This window comes from Haemaphysalis longicornis, unplaced genomic scaffold, assembly GCF_048455015.1.
Source record: "Haemaphysalis longicornis isolate Haplotype H1 unplaced genomic scaffold, Haemaphysalis longicornis Haplotype H1 scaffold_3, whole genome shotgun sequence".
Classification (NCBI taxonomy): Eukaryota; Metazoa; Arthropoda; class Arachnida; order Ixodida; family Ixodidae; genus Haemaphysalis; species Haemaphysalis longicornis.
In genome coordinates, this window is record NW_027526335.1 from 121,808,722 (window position 1) to 121,827,361 (window position 18,640).

Sequence of the window (18,640 nt, forward strand, 5' to 3'; positions counted from 1 at the left end):
GGCAATCGAGGGGAAGGCGAGAGGTGCGGTTGAGGACTTCCACATCGACGTCAACGACGCGCGGACGCTCATCATCGCGTGGCCGCTCCACATCCCGCCGCCGGCAATCCGCCCGGAAAGCAACGAACACAAGCTTCAACCGGGAAGGTCACGCCTGGAGCGACAAACCATGGAGCCACCCAACGATCAGGCAAGCCAAAGTCGTTCAGATGCAGTGGCAGGGGTGCACCAGTATGGAGGAAACAGCGCAGCAGACGGCACAGCAGATAGCCCTATTGGCGTGTGCGTACTCTCGACTATTTCGCTGCTGAACACATAGGTTTTCATTTTCTGGCAGTAGAACTCACCATCGACGAACCGGCACCACAGATGGCAGTTAAGACGCGCGACTACATGCCCTGAGGTAGTTCTAACACCTAACCTACACCGCACTCACACTGGAAAAGCACGTCAGTCGGCAGTGCGGGCGAAGTTAGCTAAATTAGTGCGCTCCTTTCAGCAGATTTTTCAGAAAAAGTGCAAGAAACAATGTCTCACCAGCGTAGCGAATTCGTTGCATCATGGTAAACCATCGCAACGCCTTCGTTGCATAGAGGTCGCAAACACATTTGCTTTCAATAAAGCCGGCAAAAGAGGATTGAAAAACTTCATTAAATCCGGGAACTCGTTACATAGAAGTTAGTTACATCTAGGTTTAACTGTGGTTGGTTCGTAATCATAGCCAAAAACAACGCAACGGAATAAAACGGGAGGCAGCGCCTGTGAGTGTCTCTTATCTTTTTTACGTTCCGTTTCTGGGCGCTGTTTTTTTTTTTTTTTTCAGTGTAAAGGTATAGGATATCGGAAAACATGTCCCAGCGGAAAACCCAGCGCACCATTTGCACCTCTGAGCATTTGCCCAGCCGAATTTGGATGTGGTGCACTCTCTAAGGGGCGCACTTTGGATATTACTGTGACATTCCTCCGGCCTGTTACATTCCTACAGTAGGTATAGGTGGTGCGGTACCGTGGAGTATGCCAGGGCGGTCTCGCGGACGTCCGCCAGGTACAGCAATGGCATGAAGATTAAGGGCAGCAGCGAAGCCATGGGCGCCGCTACGAGGTCCATGGTCAACGACGCCGCCAGTAACAGACCCACGCTGCTGGCGCGCCACGTCTGGGGAGAGGGAGAGACAGAGAGAGAGAGAGAGAGAAATAAAACTTCATACAGAACACCGAAATGTGGGGTGGGGTCCTCAGTTCCCGACTCCTTTAGAGATTGCTGCTGCAACGGCCCTTTCCACCAGCCGAAGCTGGCAGACATGCGAATCTGAGGAGTGAGAAAGTGAAAAGTGGCAGTGCACGCAGTCAAGTTTCAGGCGCAAAAAAGGCTCTCAATGAGTTGTTGCCGACACCATACATATCAGCGGCTCTCACCATAAGCACATCTCGACACCGAGGGCGGATGCCATTCTGCGGAACGTCTGACAACTTCTTAACAGCGAAGTAGTTATATGCACTGCTTTGTGAAGAACTTCAGCATTTTGTGCTTTAATGTAGATAGTTAACAAGCCGGGCTGCGTAGTTTCTCGGCCTCTAATCTGTGACATGACCACAAATGCAGGTGATCGTGCCCCGGTACCACCGTAGTGTCTATGCTAAAATGTTTTCGTGGGGATGTAATGCCCGCCTGTCACGGATGGGTGCACTATGGTTTCGAAGCCGCCACAGCCGTAGATGGCATGACCGCGTGTTGACCGCTGTTTTGGGACGGTCACATCCGTGACTGAGGATGCACTCCAACCCGGTGCACACGTGAGGTCATGGCTGGAGCGGTACTTTAGCCCTCTTACCTGCAATACACACTGAGGCGCACCACTCGGTTGGTTTAGACAAGACCAAGGCCTAAATTGGTTGCCTCATCCGGTGGCGTTCTCCAGATTTGCAAGCCCTATTGGGACGCTGTCCCTTGTTTGTCCTGCCATGTGGGACATACACTCCTTTTATTAAGGCCTGCTCGGGGTTCAAGTGGGCGTGATAAGTCTGAAAGTTCCAGTAAAAAGCATCTGTAGCACACAGACGGTACAGAAATTCAGAGCCAATCCACTACGTCCAGGTGAACGAACAGCGAAGCTGTATAAAATACACATCCCCGCACATGGTTAGGGAATGTACGCGTGTTCCTCGCACCATTTTGTGACAGTAGTGAATACGCTTTGGAAGGACAAGAGTGTTCCTACAGCAGACGAACATGGGGTTGGCCGTATTTCTTGTCTGTCAGTGTAAAGTAATCGTGATAACCCCGCCGGTTGGTATCTCGGGCAGGGCGCCGACACTTGCGTAAACTTAATTCTACGAACAGAGGCTGAAATGAGAGTGGCATCTTTGAAAAGAGAAATGACGCCCCAAACCACCAGGATATAGAAAACGGCGCTGCTGCTTGCGAGGGAAACAGGCACTGGAGACCCTAGTGAGGCACATATATGTTTAGCTAAGAGTATTCGAGTATTTTCCTGTTTCCATATAAATAGTGTACTGTATGTCCTTTAAAATAGTGACAGTACGTTAAATTGTATGTTTGAAATGTAGCCAAATGTCATCGTCAGGAGATAAAAACGAGTTACCCTCCAGACGTAGACAGAGTTGCCCTCCTCAAATAGTTCGTCGCTGGATCGAACATGCCACCGTGGTGGCAAAATCATGGTCGCTACAGTATAATGACTTCCAGCTGCATAAATGTTTTGCGCTGGGCCAGTTCTCAATTTCTTTTCCCAGTTCACATAATACTCAGCGTCACTGTCCAAGACGCCCTTCTTGTCAGGACCATATAGATGATACTAGCAGATTGCTACCACTCCTCACATGCGGGGCTGAGTCTCCAATCTGTTCCCATCTACGGTCACTCACTTTTTCGACGTTAAAACACCACTTCAAGGACCTAATGCATCTACTCTCTCCTACGTAGTGTCTGTGCCCTACCATGCGTTGGTTTGAGGTTGAGGTATAGCGGCGGTGGGATAGGCCCGGGGTGAAGAAGGGTCGGGTTAGCCGCTCAGCCTCACTGTAATTTGCAGAGGTTCGGTATTGTCGCTTGCCAGACGCGTGGGTGTGGTGTTATCCCAGAGTAGCGTAGAGGTGCCATCATAAGTAACTTGAACAAGCATTTGTGAATGTCACAAAAGGTTTGTCTTACTGTCTTCATGACAGTTATTAACGGTTTAAAGGGGCCCAATTCTGGGTCGTCGTTTTGAAACGACGCGGTAGCGCTATGCAAATGCATGTGTTATCGGGTTGGGGCGCCGCTTTGAGGGTTGGAGGCAGAGTGAGAACCACTGAGGAGAGTACTGTGGCAAGGGCTCAAGGCGACCTGCGGCACTGTAAAAGCGACACGCAGTGCCGGAGGTCGATCGGCTTGCGCCCAAGTTACACGGCTCCACTCAGGGGTATACGCTCTGCCTCTTGCTTAAAAGGTGCGCCCCAACCTGAGAACACACGCATTTAGATAGCGCTACCTCATCGTTTCAAAACGACGGCCCTTTTTTAGAGAACTGGGCCACAGGACACGTTTTTTGGAGGACTCCTTTAAGCGCACACGAATGCAGCCAGGCAGTTTACGGAAAAAGAAATTCCCGTAAATTTACGAGACCATGTCCCTATTACTTTTGACAGCACTGGTACATGCTTCAAACGCTTGTAACGGGTATGACAGGAGTGAAGACCTGTCTTCGCAGCGGTGGAAGCAGAGAGTGGGCGTAACTGGTTAGGTAATCTTTCTGCTAAGGAGAAATGAGCTCATTGCATGGTCAGCTAGTGTTTTAAGGGCAGTCATCACTAGGTGTGTACCCAGTTGTTGCGTTTGGGTGTGAAAACCCAAGTAAATCACATCCCCAATCACCTTTTCCGCGAATAGAAAAGAGATAACAATTTTAGGAGGCTCAGCTACCTTCCACCCCGCCAAACAACAACGAATTCCCCCACTGGAAATGTTGTCTATTTTTTAACTTTCACGTGTAACACCACATATATTTTCGTCGCGGGTGTTCTTGCACGCATGCGTTGAGTTCAGCCAATCCGCAAGACGATTCCGATGCGGCAGTGCAACATCACTCACGTGTAACCCGACCTAAAGAGGGAAAGGGGGACGCACCTTGTCGGCCGAGTGCGCGACCAAAGAGAACCAGACCACCAGGAGGAACAGCGCTATGGCGGTAATCACGCGTAAGCTTCGAAGCACGCGCGGGAGCTCTCCCGATAGCAGGTCCGCTGCCAAATAAAAGTAGTCCAGTTGCGCCAGCAGGTGGAACACGCGTCGCAGAGCTACCACGTTCGAGATGCCCTCGGGTGGCGGCGGCAGGTCGGCGTCGTCTTCGGCGCCTTCCGTGCCCTCTGTCATGGAAAACGCGGCTACGCCAGTTGCTCCCGAGGCCGAGGTCGTTAACGAGGCGATAGTCGGCGTTTTCCTTATGCCGGAGCCCACCATAGTCACGAACTGGTACAACGCCACTGCTGACACCTCCGATGCGTACACAGGGGACGGCAGGTTCGAGCACCCGTCCTTAGGCTCTGCGAATGACGGTGTCCGCAATCACTGTAGTCCCCAGATCTGCCGGCGTACGTCCTAATGACTGCAGCGCAGCGCCGTTCCTTTTAAATGCATAGCATTTTAGTAACTCACAATGTCACGCGGCGTTGGCGTGCCTTGTCGTAGTCCGCATGTCACGATTATACTTACTTATGTATGGTTGAGTTTCCGTCATATCAGTGGTACTGATTGTGGGTGCGATAGTGCCTCAACCGTTGCGCCTGACGAGTACGCGAGCCGGGCTCTTCTCTCTGCTTCATGGCTACTTGAGAACAGGCCGCTCAAATGCAAAAAAAAAAAAAAAAAAGAAATCATAGACACCTGCTGAAAAAACAAGGATACCAGACTGCACGCAATAACAAACCGCTTAAAGGAGCCATGAAGACAAAATACAAGTTGAGTTTATTAGAAAGACTGCTTAGTCCCGATAACAATGATACCAATATCATCGCAACCTTCGAACAAATAACGAAGATATTAAAGAAAACGTGTGAAGCCGTGGCGACCCCCTAGCCAATTTCCCGCAACTTTTCTACGACGTCACGGAACCTTGTTTGTGCGATTGGCGGCCGCCTAACTGACCTGTCGTGACGACACATGACTGGACGTCTGTGATGGGGCCTCTAATTCCATTTGACCGCATCACTTGAATGCTAACGTGTAGTTAACGCACTGAAAATTATATTTTATTGTTGGCCCGTATGACGTCATTCTTGCTCATAACACGTCACTGTGGCGCAAAATTTGAAAGTTTTTAAATACTTCTTGCTTTTTTTGCCTTAAAAACATCTTTTGTGGCTCTAATGAAGCTGAGTGAGATACTGAATCCTAGTTCTTTCAAATTGAACGCAGTTGTATTTTCTCTTCATGGCTCCTTTAAGGAGTTCTATCTATTACTGCGTGGTATTGTGTCTTAAAAATAACAAATTTCCACCAAATAGCAGAGGTGCTGACGTACACCGTGTCTTGAATCAGTGTGTTGCTGTGTTTCCTCATGTGTCTAGGTGTCCAGGTGTTTTTAAGGTGTTTTTTGTTGGATATTTCGTTTCCCTCAGTGTATTTAAGAATTGATTTTCGACCTTCCTTCGGCGTGTTACCGTGGGTTTATAAAAAAAATCCAACGCCATTCCTTCCAGCTTTTTCGTAGAAATCAAGTGTTTTTCTGTTTGCTTTAAGGCGTTCATTCCAAATACTTCTACAATCCCTTCATTGCTAGTTGTACCTTACCGTTGTAATCTGCAGCACGAAAGCAATAGAAATAGCGAGATTGTATGCAGGACTAGTGCTTTGCGTTCAAAGTCCGCGCTTTTTCTTCAGTGTAGTTGCAGCTGAACACCAGCAGCAGCTGTTCCCGCTCTTGCCTGTTACCCGCCCCGGCTCGAGCATTCCACCTTAATATGAAATGCGTGCTTAATATCCGATGCCCCATGTTCGTACTGGTCTCACTTGGGTTGTTTCCGTCGTTCGGTATATAGTGAAATCTCGTTTTAACGAACACTGATATACCGAATTATGGGCTATAGCGAACAAAATACAAACTTTGGTTTATCAACTTTATTTGAATGACCCTTATTCTTTTATAACAAACCTGAAACCATGAGAGCTGCGTGCGATACCGGATATAACGAAGAAATATTTGACCAGGAGGCTAAGAGGCTCCTTGGAAATACCCCCCGTAGCCCGAAACTGCAGAGGTATAAATGCCTTTTGTTCGTGGACACTGTGGAAAACATCATCCTGCTCAGTGCTGTGAGTAGTCCCTGGACGAAGCTCACATCCTTCATCAAATTAAGGACGCACGTCTGTTTTGTAACATGAACTTTGTTCTGTTGTATTTTCACGTACTCATGTTACGGTTTATTGAGTTTCAAACATAACAAGCAGAAAGGGAACGCTTACCTTGTGTATAGAAAATTTGAAGACTTAAAAATGCATTTTTGTATCAAGTATTCTTGCACGAGCCTGAATAACGATTTGTCAGAGCCGATTTTTACCCCCTAGGTTACAACGAATATCGGTTACAACGAACTAATTTGCTGTACTGATACTAATTCGTTACAACGAGGTTCGACTGTATTGCGGGGCATTAAGTCGAGCCATTAAAAACCCTGCTGGCGTTCTCTTCATCAGCACACTTGTCTTAAACGGCTCACAAAGACTTTTTATTCAATTTGAAAGAACTGGTCGTTTGTAACTCACGCAGCTCCCTTCCATCCAGAAATACGTTTTGTTTTAATTAAAAAAAAAAAACAGGAAATATCGACAACCATCAAATTTCGCGCGACCGTGACGCAACATGGGCTAGTTCTAAAAAATACGCACCACAAGAGTCGCCCGGTGTCTCTTGGCAGTGGCTCGGGTCGGGGGTCGTTGATGGCACAGACAAGCGTCTGTGACATCACAGATCCCCGGAAAGTGTTTCCACTGTTTCATATGTTCTCTTTAATATCCATACGGTTTGCATAAAGTTTGCGATAAAATTGGTATTATTGTTATGGGGCAAAGCAGTATTTCGAAGAATGAAATTTATATGCTGTCTTCACGGCCTGTTTAAGGCGAAAGCATTAAATCTTTGTTTCGTGGGATGTGCTACAGTACCAAATTTTGTAAAGAAAATCGAAACGTAAGCCGGGGAGCGCCCGTCGGGAAAGCAAGACGGAGGCGCCGGAGGAACGTTCTGAGAAAGAACGGCGGACCGTATTCCACGGTGGACGCGCCTTGTACGCGCTGCTCTGTAGTTTCAGAGCTTCACTCAACATCGCCTTAAGTGAGGACGCACTCGGTCGTAGTTGCAGGAGGGGAAGACTGAGGAGGTAAGTTATAGCTGGGGACACTTAAGCGGAGAGGGACGCGTATGCACGCGTGCATTCGCACTCTGGAAACCGGTTCGGCGGTGGCCAGGAGCACGCATGACCGGTTTGGGAGAGCGGAAAAACTAGCGCGGTAACGCGTCGCTCGCCGCACATTTGTCTGGCCCCTGGCCTATAAGGTTTCAGACGCATGCCTGGCGAGTGAAACATTTACCCTTAAAGGGACACTGAAGTGAATTTGTCAAGCTCCCGATTTTGCTTGCACTGCGTAGACTGGCTCAAATTAGCACACTTTTCATGGTTTATCCGGTTGACAAATCGGTAATTATTTTACAAAGCGCGAAAGAAGAAAAACTACCATGCGCGGTTTGCGGCGGCCGCACCAACTAAAGCTGTGACGTTGGGAGGAGCGGGTACCGTGATTGGACGATGCCCAAGGTGAGCAACCAAACAAGTTTCGGTTTCGGTTTCGGTTCTGTAAAGCACAACCGGTGGCGTTTTTGGATGGGCATTCTCAATAACTCAGTAATAATCGTACCGCGCTTCTGCCATGTTGTCAGCTGTAAAAATGCATAAAGATAAGCCTCCCAGGACGGCTTGGAATCGTAACATTCACTAGCCGAGGCCTACGCAGTGCATGGAGGCCCTCCGCGCACCCGCAGACGCCCAAATGTCATGCGCTTTTCCCCCATATTTGGAGCTTGCCTCACTCATGCCTGTATCGTAAAAAGCGTGTTCGTACCAGGCCAAGGGTCTGTTCATTCTGGCCTGTGCCCACTGCCCGCAAGCAGTCGGTGCTTATGGCAACAGCACCCCAACGAGAACTCGCTAGCGCGCCAGTGCCGGCCTGCGCGCGTTCTGTGAACTAGTTCGTGGAGCCATGAACGTTGCGGCCCAAAAAAGGTGAACTCAATGTAGAAAACATCGGCAGAAAACGAAAAAGCTAACTTACAAAAAAAAAAGAAAAAAAAAAGCACGTACCCGTGGGGACTCGAACTCGTGACTTGCAAAACACTAGCGGCAATATAACTAGCGCTCCAGACCACTCGGCCACGGAACGGGCTTCGCCGACCTCGGTAATGTAAAGTATATATTGTACAACGAGTTTACACTTTTATTTAGTTTTGGCATTTCAAGCAGCTTAGGTGACTATTTGTTGTATTGCGCTCGTGCAGTAAGCGTCCCCCGAGTTTCCACAATAGCTCACGTCTAGCAATTGCATTTCGTAGACGGAAAAGCGTTCGCAGATGCGTAGTCGTGCTGCTGACTGCTGTGCTTGTTCGCCCAGCGCAAAAAAGTGCTTCCCGCACCCGATTTTTACACTGTACGGTAAAAATATCAGTTGATTTTATTTCCTTAGTACCTATATTGCCGCGAACCATACATTGGGTTTGTTTATTTGTGTTTTTGCTTTTACCGCCCGGCTGCGCCGGTCTGTGTTATCTCTGCGCCAAGGAAAGCGCGTGTTCCATTCTGTCTTTCTGTGCCGCATGTGTTATCTGTTGTGATAGGGAGAGCATTCCGATCTAACATGAACAGCCCAGAATAATCTTCTTGGATCTACTATGTTCTCGATGCGAATCGACGTTTCGAGAACCAAGCGCGCCAAAAGATAAAAAGCCTGCAGTGCGGACGCCGGGGCATTCGATTCGACGACACTCGCCTGTGCAAGTCACTTTGTTGACAGCTGCTTCGCTGCCTCTGTATTCTTTTGAGTTGTTAGGGGAGCACAAGTTCGCTCTATAAACGTGTTTCTCATTAAAGACAACTGCATCGTCCTTGTCTTCGTGACATCTGGTGAAGGTGCGGGGTAGGTGAACAGCCGCGGAGTACGTCATAGCTTGGGGCTCGCAGTGTACTTCGGATGCCACAGAAGTTCCCAAAGCGTTTTGAACTTCTTCCCGGATCACGTCAGTTAGGCAAGCGACATGGGGTTGCGGCGTCGTCGGGAAAAGTTTCCGCAGCTCCTCTCTCACTACTGCGCGGATGGTCTCGCGTAGGCTATCAGCCGGAATCCGCACGTTGTCGACGTAGTTCGCACTGGCCGCGCCAACAAAGTTCCGGTCATACTGCTTAGCACGCATTTCGAGAGCCTTCTCAATCGTGCTGGCTTCGGTCACGAATTAAGCGATGGTTTTTGGCGGGTTGCGGCAAGTCCAGCAAACAGCTCCTCCTTCACACCGCGCGTCAAGAAGCGTAACTTCTTTTCTTCCGTCATTTCGGGGTCCGCGCGGCGAAATAGTTGCTTCATCTCCTCTACGAAGATCACGACCCCTTCGTTGGGGTGTTGTGTCCGAATTTCAAGCATAAGCGCAGCTCGCTCTTTTCTCACAAAGGAACTCCCTTTTGAAGTGAGTCCAGTCGGTCAAAGAACTCTCATGGTTCTCGAACCAAGTTCGAGCAGCATCTTCTAAGTAAAAGAAGACATGCCGGAAAGTTTCTTCGTCGTCCCACCTGTTGAAGATGCGAACGCGCTCCAGCTTCTCCAACCATTCTTCGGGGTCTTTAGCGGGGGCTCCCCGGAACGATGGCGGTTCCCGGGGCTGCTGCAGGACGATTGGCGACGTTGTTTCTTGCACCATGGGGTTGGTTGCAGTGTTCCTTTTCTTGGGCCCTTCTGGCATCAAACCGAACTCGGGTGGTAAATCTTGCAGGCGGAGGCTGGCTCTTGTTGGACTGGCTTGGCGGCTTCCCGAGGTTGTAGTGGGCATGAAGGGTGCGTACCCCGCACCTCCACCAGATGTCATGAAGACAAGGACGATGCAGTTGTCTTGAATGAGAAACACGTTTATTGGAGGGAACTTGTGCTCCCCTAACAACTCAAAAGAATACAGAGGCGGCGAAGCAGCTGTCAACAAAGTGACTTGCACAGGCGAGTGTCGTCGAATCGAATGCACCAGTGTCCGCACTGAAGGCTTTTTATCATTGACATTTTATCATTTTATCAACGTACATTGACAGCATATCTGCGATTGTCTTGTTGAGACGTTCTGTTAGTCCGTTCGTATGGGGGTGGTACGCCGTCGTTCTTCGGTGATCCGTGTTGCTGTAGCGTAATACTCCTTGCATCAGCTCCGCAGTAAATGCCGTTCCGCGGTCTGTGATTAGGACTTCCGGGGCTCCATGTCGCAGCACAACTTGGCTTATAAAGAACTTCGGCACTTCTTGTGCAGTCCCCCTCGGAAGAGCGGCGGTCTCTGCGTAGCGCGTCATGTAGTCTGTCGCTACGACAATCCACTTGTTCTGTGATCGTGACGTAGGGAACGGGCCTAAAAGGTCCATTCCAATCTGTTGAAATGGTCTCGATGGGACGGCGATCGGTTGCAGAAGTCCGGCGGGTCTTGTCGGCGGCGTTTTTCGTCGCTGGCAGTCATGGCAGCTCCGGACGTAGTGGGTGACGTCAGAGGTAAGGCCGGGCCAGTAGTACCTCGCCTTGATTTTTCCAATAGTGCGGGCTGTGCCCAGATGTCCGGAAGACGGGTCGTCGTGGCACGCTTCCAAAATTTCGTCACGAAGGTCCGCGGGGATGACGAGAAGGTAATTCGCTCTTGTTCCGGGGCTGAAATTCTTCTTCACAAGGACGGAGTTTCTCAGGCTGAATGCTGGTAAGCTGCGTTTGAAGGTCCTAGGAACGGCAACGTTGCATCCCTCGAGGTACTCGATTATGACGCGTAAGTCGGGGTCGGCACGCTGCTGAGCGGCTAGGTCGCTCTCCGTCACGATCCCGAAGAACGCGCTGTCTTCATCAGAGTCTTGTGCTGGTGGGTCGACGGGGGCGCGGGACAGGCAGTCGGCGTCGGAGTGTTTCCTGCCGGATTTATAAACGGCTGTAACGTCGAACTCCTGCAGGCGCAAGCTCCACCGCCCGAGACGGCCAGAGGGGTCCTTCAAATTGGCGAGCCAACACAGCCCATGGTGGTCTGTTACAACCTTGAATGGCCTTCCATACACGTATGGGCGAAATTTTGAAATCGCCCATATAATAGCCAGGCACTCTTTCTCAGAGGCAGAATATTTTTTCTCCTCCTTCGACAGACCACGGCTGGCATAGGCGATTACCCTCTCGCAGCCGCTTTGCTTTTGGACAAGGACGGCACCCAAGCCTATATCACTGGCGTCCGTGTGCATTTCCGTTTCGGCATTTTCGTCGAAATGAGCGAGCACGGGCGGGCTTTTCAGGCGTTTTTGCAGCTCGCAGAATGCTTTTTCTTGGTCGTTTTCCCAGCTGAAAGGGGTGCTATCTTTCGTCAAGCGCGTGAGTGGCTCTGCAATGCGTGCGAAGTTTGCGACCAAGCGCCGGTAGTATGCGCACAGCCCGAGAAATCTTCGCACGCCCTTCTTGTCTTTCGGCCTTGGGAAGTTCGCAATGGCTGAAGTTTTTGCCGGGTGAGGTAGGACACCCGCGGCGTTGACGACGTGGCCCAAGAACTTGAGTTCCCCGTATGCGAAACGGCACTTTTCAGGCTTCAGCGTCAACCCCGACGTACCAATGGCCTCGAGTACAGACGCCAACCTTTCAAGGTGTTCGTCGAAAGTCCGGGCGAATACCACTACGTCATCGAGGTATACGAGGCAGGTGTGCCACTTTAGGCCAGCTAGCGCAGTGTCCATGATTCTTTGAAACGTCGCTGGTGCTGTGCACAGCGCAAACGGCATCACCTTGAACTCGTATAGGCCGTCTGGGGTTATAAATGCAGTCTTCTCTCGGTCTCTCTCGTGCACTTCAATTTGCCAGTAGCCGGTCTTCAGGTCCATCGATGAGAAGTACTTCGCGTGGCAGAGGTGGTCGAGGGCGTCGTCGATTCGGGGGAGGGGGTACACGTCCTTTTTCGTGATTTTGTTCAGTCGCCGGTAGTCAACGCAAAACCTTAATGTGCCGTCTTTTTTCTTTACGAGTACGACGGGCGCAGCCCAGGGGCTTTTCGATGGCTGTATAATGTCGTCGCTGAGCACGTCGTCGACTTGAGTCCGGATGGCTTCCCGTTCGTGTGAAGAGACGCGGTACGGTGACTGTCGGGTAGGGCGGGCTCCATCTTCGGTTATTATTCGGTGCTTCGTTAGAGGGGTCTGACGTAGTTTTGCGCTCGACGAAAAACATTCGCTATAGCGACGCAGCAAAGCCAATAATTTGTTCCGTTGTTCTTGCGGTAGAGCCGGATTCACGTCGAATGCCTGCGGGAGCTTGAAGGTTTCTACGGGGGTGCGTTCAAAGTCCGCGACCGCGATCACGTCACTTGCTTCTTGCGTTTCTTCGAGGAATGCAATTGCCGCGCCCTTGTTTAAATGCTGGTACTCCTCGGTGAAATTAGTAACCAAAATGTGGGATTGGTGTTCCTTGAAGCGCGCAATGCCTCTTGCGACAGACACACCACGGTCGAGAAGCACTCTTTGATCAGTGTATACGATAGCGTCGACGTCAGGAGCAGCATCTTCACAGTAGACTGCGACCATCAAGCTTGCGCGGGGTGGCAGGGTGACATGATCGTCGGCAATCCTTACAGCAGCACGTCGTTCGGGGTTCGGTTCCGGCGTCATGGAGAGATGGGGGGAAAAAGTTATTGACGTAGTCTGCAGATCGATTATTGCACCGTTGTCCATCAAAAAGTCCATTCCAAGAATTACGTCGCGGGAGCAGTTAGGCAGAACGACGAACGCCGCAGGGTACGTTGTGCCGTCTGTGGTGACGCGCGATGTGCACGTTCCACTTGGCGTCACGAGGTGGCCTCCTGCTGTGCGTATGTGCGGACCGTCCCATCTGGTCATAACTTTCTCCAGTTTAGACGCAAATGGTTCGCTCATTACTGAATAGTCAGCTCCCGTGTCTACGAGGGCGACTACGTCAAAGCCATCGATGGACACCTTGACGTCAGATGCAGTCTTCCTCGAGTTCCGGGTTCGTCGGGGCGTCGTATCTCTGCTTGTACGTGTTGATCGTCGGGCACTGTGCATCGTCGTTGTCGTCGTCTTCTCAACGGACGTCTCGGTCAGGTCGGGTACGCGTCGCGTTGTGTAGCTGTCGTCGTGTTCGGGACTCTCGTCAGGGTTAGGTCGGGTCGTCGGGATGAGGGCATGTCGTTAATCACTGTCTTTAGCGCGTACTTGCGTCATTGGAGGGTTTCCAGTTTTTCGCCGTAGAGCAACTTCACCTCCAGAAGTTGCCGCCTTTAGTTTCCCCCGCGTGGGCTGGGAGACCTGCCACGTGCGAAGTCAGCACTGCTACGGCGGGCCGGCGACTGGTACGGGTAGGGCGATGGCGAACGGTTGAAACGGGCTGGTCCACGGCTGGTGTTCGACAGGTATTCTTCAATCTCAGATGGGTGCTGGCCGGGTCAGGGGCGTGGTGCGTCGACGGAGAAACCACGTAGTCCGAGTCTCTTGTATGGGCAGCGACGGTAGATGTGGTCGGCCTCTCCGCAGTGGTAGCACAGAGGACGATTATCCGGTGTTCGCCATACGTCAGTCTTCCTCGGCGTCTGGGTTCGTGCTACCGGGGGGCGGGCGGGCGGTGGTAGGGCGGGGCCTCTTGACGACGTGCCTCTTGACGACGTGTTGGCCAACTCACCTACGAAGTGATCCCCGATGGTGACTCCGGCACATCACGACAACGCACGCGGCCTGAAGTCGTCCACGTGGTTCGCTTAAAACCTTTCTACGGACGATGACGAACTTTTATTTTCATTTGTTCGGACTGTCGCTTATGTTAGCATCGGGTCGATGCACTCTTAGAGGGGGGGTAATGGCGCGAACCATACATTGGGTTTGTTTATTTGTGTTTTGCTTTTACCGCCCGGCTGCGCCGGTCTGTGTTATCTCTGCGCCAAGGAAAGCGCGTGTTCCATTCTGTCTTTCTGTGCCGCATGTGTTATCTGTTGTGATAGGGAGAGCATTCCGATCTAACATGAACAGCCCAGAATAATCTTCTTGGATCTACTATGTTCTCGATGCGAATCGACGTTTCGAGAACCACGCGCGCCAAAAGATAAAAAGCCTGCAGTGCGGACGCCGGGGCATTCGATTCGACGACACTCGCCTGTGCAAGTCACTTTGTTGACAGCTGCTTCACCGCCTCTGTATTCTTTTGAGTTGTTAGGGGAGCACAAGTTCGCTCCAATAAACGTGTTTCTCGTTCAAGACAACTGCATCGTCCTTGTCTTCGTGACAATATTGACTTCGCTGACTCTTCTCCCGCTTTCAAGAGGCCTTATATTTTCCTACTGGCGTACCAGTCAGCGAAGCGTCGCATGTGCGCTTGTGCAGCGCTTGTGTGAAGCGACCTTGACTTGGAGCTAGATACAGTGTACAAACTAACCAAGTAAAGAAAGGCCCATTCTTCCATCCACAAACGTGTCCTGGCTTCGTTTCAACTGAGCGAACGAATTGCGACGACCCGTCGGTGGCCGGCGGACGAAACGCTGGGCCGACTGACTGTCTGAAGGCCGGGGAGCCGTGCAGTAGCGCAGCCAATTGCGAGCTCGGCTCCTCGCGACGTCACACGAAAACGCCGCAGAGAATGGGCGAGCGTAAAGAGAGGAGGACAGCATTTTCGAATTATTTTTCTACTAAATAAAATCGCGTAAACCCGCCCAGAGTGGTCGTAACATGGCCTGGGGACTCCGTACTACAATTTGCGCAAGTAATCCCGCAATGTTTACATATCACTTCAGTGTCCCTTTAAGGGGCGTTCCGCTGCAGGGCAGATGTAGCTGCCTTTCTTTTGGGCGGAAAATACGAATGCAGCCGCGTTCGTAATTTAGGCGCGTCCTAATGCCCACTTGGCAGGATTCTGAAGGCCCTCTGCTAAGGCGGCACTCCGAACCAGCTGTGCATGGTTTATCTTCCCGCGCGCGTTTTTTCCCCTCTCCCAAACCGGTCCTACAGTCTTTATGCGTGCTCCTGGCCACCGCCGAACCGGTTTCCAGAGTGCGAATGCACGTGCGGATGCACGTCGCTCGTCGGATATGTGTCTCCCGCTTTACAGTGGAAATTGGTAAACAGCAAGACACATGTGCGGGGAGCGAAGCGTTTCCGTACACGTTTTTTGCCCCGCCAAAACCGGTCCTGTTCCCTTTATGCGAGCTGCTTACCGCCGCAGGACCGGTTTCCACAGAGCAAAAACGCGCGCGGATACGCGTCCCTCTCTGCAGATGTGTCTGGCCCAAGCGGCCGTGGATGAAGCTGCGTTAACCCCCGACGAGAGCAACGTGAACGTTCAACAGAGTGTTCAGCAGCAGATGAACAGGAGGTCCGACTAAGCTTTAGCCTTCGCATTTTTAGGCAGTTTAAGAATTTACCGTAGTTTGTTGTATTCGACACGAAGAGAGGCGTATATACACTGCATTTGTACTAGTCCCTGAGTTGGTGCGGGGTTAAACGCAAACCTTTACGGTAAAACTTTACACGGCGCATCTAGGTAAAGGCATACACTGGCTAAAAATTGCCGCTGACGAAATTTGTCATCTGGGAGCTCTCGTGGGCATAATTATTACGATATCTAGGCTCCCGCGTCTAGTCAACAGCACAGAATAGAGGAAGATTGCGAAGGGAAAAAAGCTAAAAGAACTTTCGGAACCATCGGTGTCACGGGAAGGGGGGGAATGCCATGAGGAGAAAACTGTTTTGCTTCCCTGGATCAGAGCTAGAAATAGTTGAAGGCTCTAGTTTCCCAGTTAAGCTAGGTGGACATACTGATTAATTGTTCCAGTTGTTTCTTCAAAATTACGCGGATACTTTTTCTTCATTTCAATCAATATAGTTTTTCCGTCCTTATTATCCCGCGTTAACCTCCGTGTGGTTTAACCCCTTTTAGAAACTTTCTTCTGATGGCATGTTCACAAACAGTACTGGAGCTTGTTATAATTGGAGAATGAAGCCTTTATTCCTTTATTAATTCCGTGTTCCCCATAATAAAAAAAACAAAAAAAAATTCGGGGAACGAAACCCGCTCCAGCCAAGAAGCCTGGAAGAATGTACCGAAAGCATTTCTGACGTTGTGCAGATGCGTCCGTGTGAATTACACAGCTCCTAGCGCAAAGTACCATGGGCGCCAGTGCCCGCAAATAATGTTGCCATTGTAATCCGGCAAAGAATGCGTTTAGCGGCCCAACGTTCCTGCCTAACTAGTGTACGGGATGCCGGACTAAGTGGCAATTTGGGCGTGTTGGTTACATGATCAAGAAAAAAAGGCAGCGGAGCTGGGACGCGAACGCAGGGAACCGCTCGTGTATATGAAGCCTTAGATTTGTCGATATCCCAGCTGCGCTGTCTTTTTTTCTGGGTCATGTGACACCGGACATGCTCTTTCGGAAAGCGACCATGCACGCTTCTGTTTGCTGCGTACAGTCCATACCACTTATTGCAGCGTTTGTAGCCGAAGGTTGGGTGGGGCTCCGCGACACGGTCTCTGCTGCTCTGTCACCTCGCTGCGGAGCCTCTGGACAGCTCGACAGCAGCAACGACGGCGGCGGTAAAGTTGAACGGTCTCGGGAATCCTTGCCGCTGACAGAGCGGTTCTCCGACTCCGTGCCTGGCTGCGCATCACGTGATTCCGGAACCGGCGGAGTGGCGAACAGGTCACTGCTCGTGTTGCCCTTAACGCTGGAGGCGCCGACCATGTCATCACGTGATGGTTGTAAGGCGACCTCCAGACATGGCTTGACGTCTGCTCGAGGCTCCGACTCCTGCGGTAACATACGGGCTCTCCTGCAGCGCGACCAAGAGACACAGAAAAGTTTTTGAGAGAAAGTCCATTCGCACGGCGGTGTCAGTCTATATACAGCCACCCATCTTTTTTCATAGAGAGTTTCAGCTTAGCGTGCCGTCGTACCGCTTCTATCATACTGGGACCCCACTGCGCTTGCACGCACGGTCACTTTTAGGCGGGCTACCCCTTCCCGGAACGAATGACAGCGATTTTGCGAGCACGTTGTTCACGGGAATGAAGACAGCCCGATGATTACCAGCGGAAGGGGTTGTTTTGCGTTTGCGGGAGCAGCTTAGCCGACGACAGATTGTTCTGTGCATGCTAACTACCCTCGCTCGTTTCGCACCTTTCTACCGTAATGAGGCGCCGGCCCAACCACCGGTTGACTCGGGAGCCTCAACCAGCGGGTTCTAATTAACACCAATATCCAATTCAAAAATTGGGTGGCCGCACATGCCTCTGACAATGTTTTTCAAGTGTAACTTAAAACATTCGCGCGAAATCCTGCGTGTTGCTTTTTCGTTTTCTGCTCCTTCGTGCATTCTTGACTGCGTACAAAGACGTTGGAGAACATGGGAGCTCCGTCATAAGCGGCTTGGTTTCTGTTCGGATAAATCGGGCGTAAAACCTACAAAGGTCTCAATCTCATCTCCGATGCATTCTAACCACTTCGCGGGAGCGCAGTGGATAAGGGCTTTCGCAGTGAATGCAAGCAGCGACACGACGGACCGTAAGGCGAAGGCGGGACATAGCGCTCGTCCAGTCTTCGCCTTCCCTTCGTCTTGTGTACGCTTGTATTCACTCTGGGAACCACGCCACGCCCAAACATTTACCCTTCTGCATAAAGGGCGTTCCGTCTTACGAATGCAGCGGCGTTCGTAATTTTGGCTTGTCCTAAAGCCCACTTGGTAGGATTCTCAAGGTCCTCTGCTAAGGCGGCTTGGTTGCTCCTAAACCTGTACTTTTAGCCTTTTGTCCGTGGCGGTGTAGATTCTTCCAGCCACTTTCATCACTGAACTACTAAGAAAGGTGCATGATAGGGGGAAGTGGGGGCTAATCTTTGACATGACTAGAGAGGGCAGACGAGGTTGATCTCCGAACGTTTTCTTGCCACATATCTGGAATGATATAATATTCAAGGTGGCACTGCGTTTTATAGCAGAATAAAGAGGGTGTGGACGCGGTACTAATGCTCGCGCGAAAGGTATGAGAAAGGTCCAGAACGGGAACCACAGCGGCAATTGGCTTAAACTCTTCACATTGATTACGTTCCCAGCTACATTGTGCCGTCCGCCCTATAAATTCGCTGAAACTCTGAGACTGCACCGGACGAACAAAGGCCCTTACGTCGCCTCAACAATAGTGCCTCCTACCATGCATAAAACCACCCGTCATTGAGGTCATGATGACAAAGCTCCAGACTGCATGACCCCCAAAAGCGGTGCCTGTCCACAAGGTACTTGGGGAAAGATCACACCACCCATACCAAAACAACCGGGCGAAGTGGATCATGTATCCATGAGACACAGAGAATACGAAGAAAGAAGCACGCAATCCTGTAACACGGCA

General features: G+C 50.9%; 1 protein-coding gene across 1 annotated transcript in view; it reads right to left on the reverse strand.

Annotated features, from left to right (window-relative positions):
• LOC144175408 (Na(+)/citrate cotransporter-like) overlaps positions 1 to 16,982 on the reverse strand; it is a 68,204-nt gene extending 51,222 nt beyond the window's left edge. Inside the window, exons 1-3 of the mRNA XM_077704489.1 lie at positions 16,787 to 16,982; positions 4,127 to 4,542; positions 1,007 to 1,156 (exon numbers count right to left, since the gene is read on the reverse strand). Coding sequence (XP_077560615.1) covers positions 1,007 to 1,156; positions 4,127 to 4,542; positions 16,787 to 16,982 — 762 coding nt within the window. The remainder of the gene's footprint in view (positions 1 to 1,006; positions 1,157 to 4,126; positions 4,543 to 16,786) is intronic.
• Between the last annotated feature and the right edge of the window lie 1,658 nt (positions 16,983 to 18,640).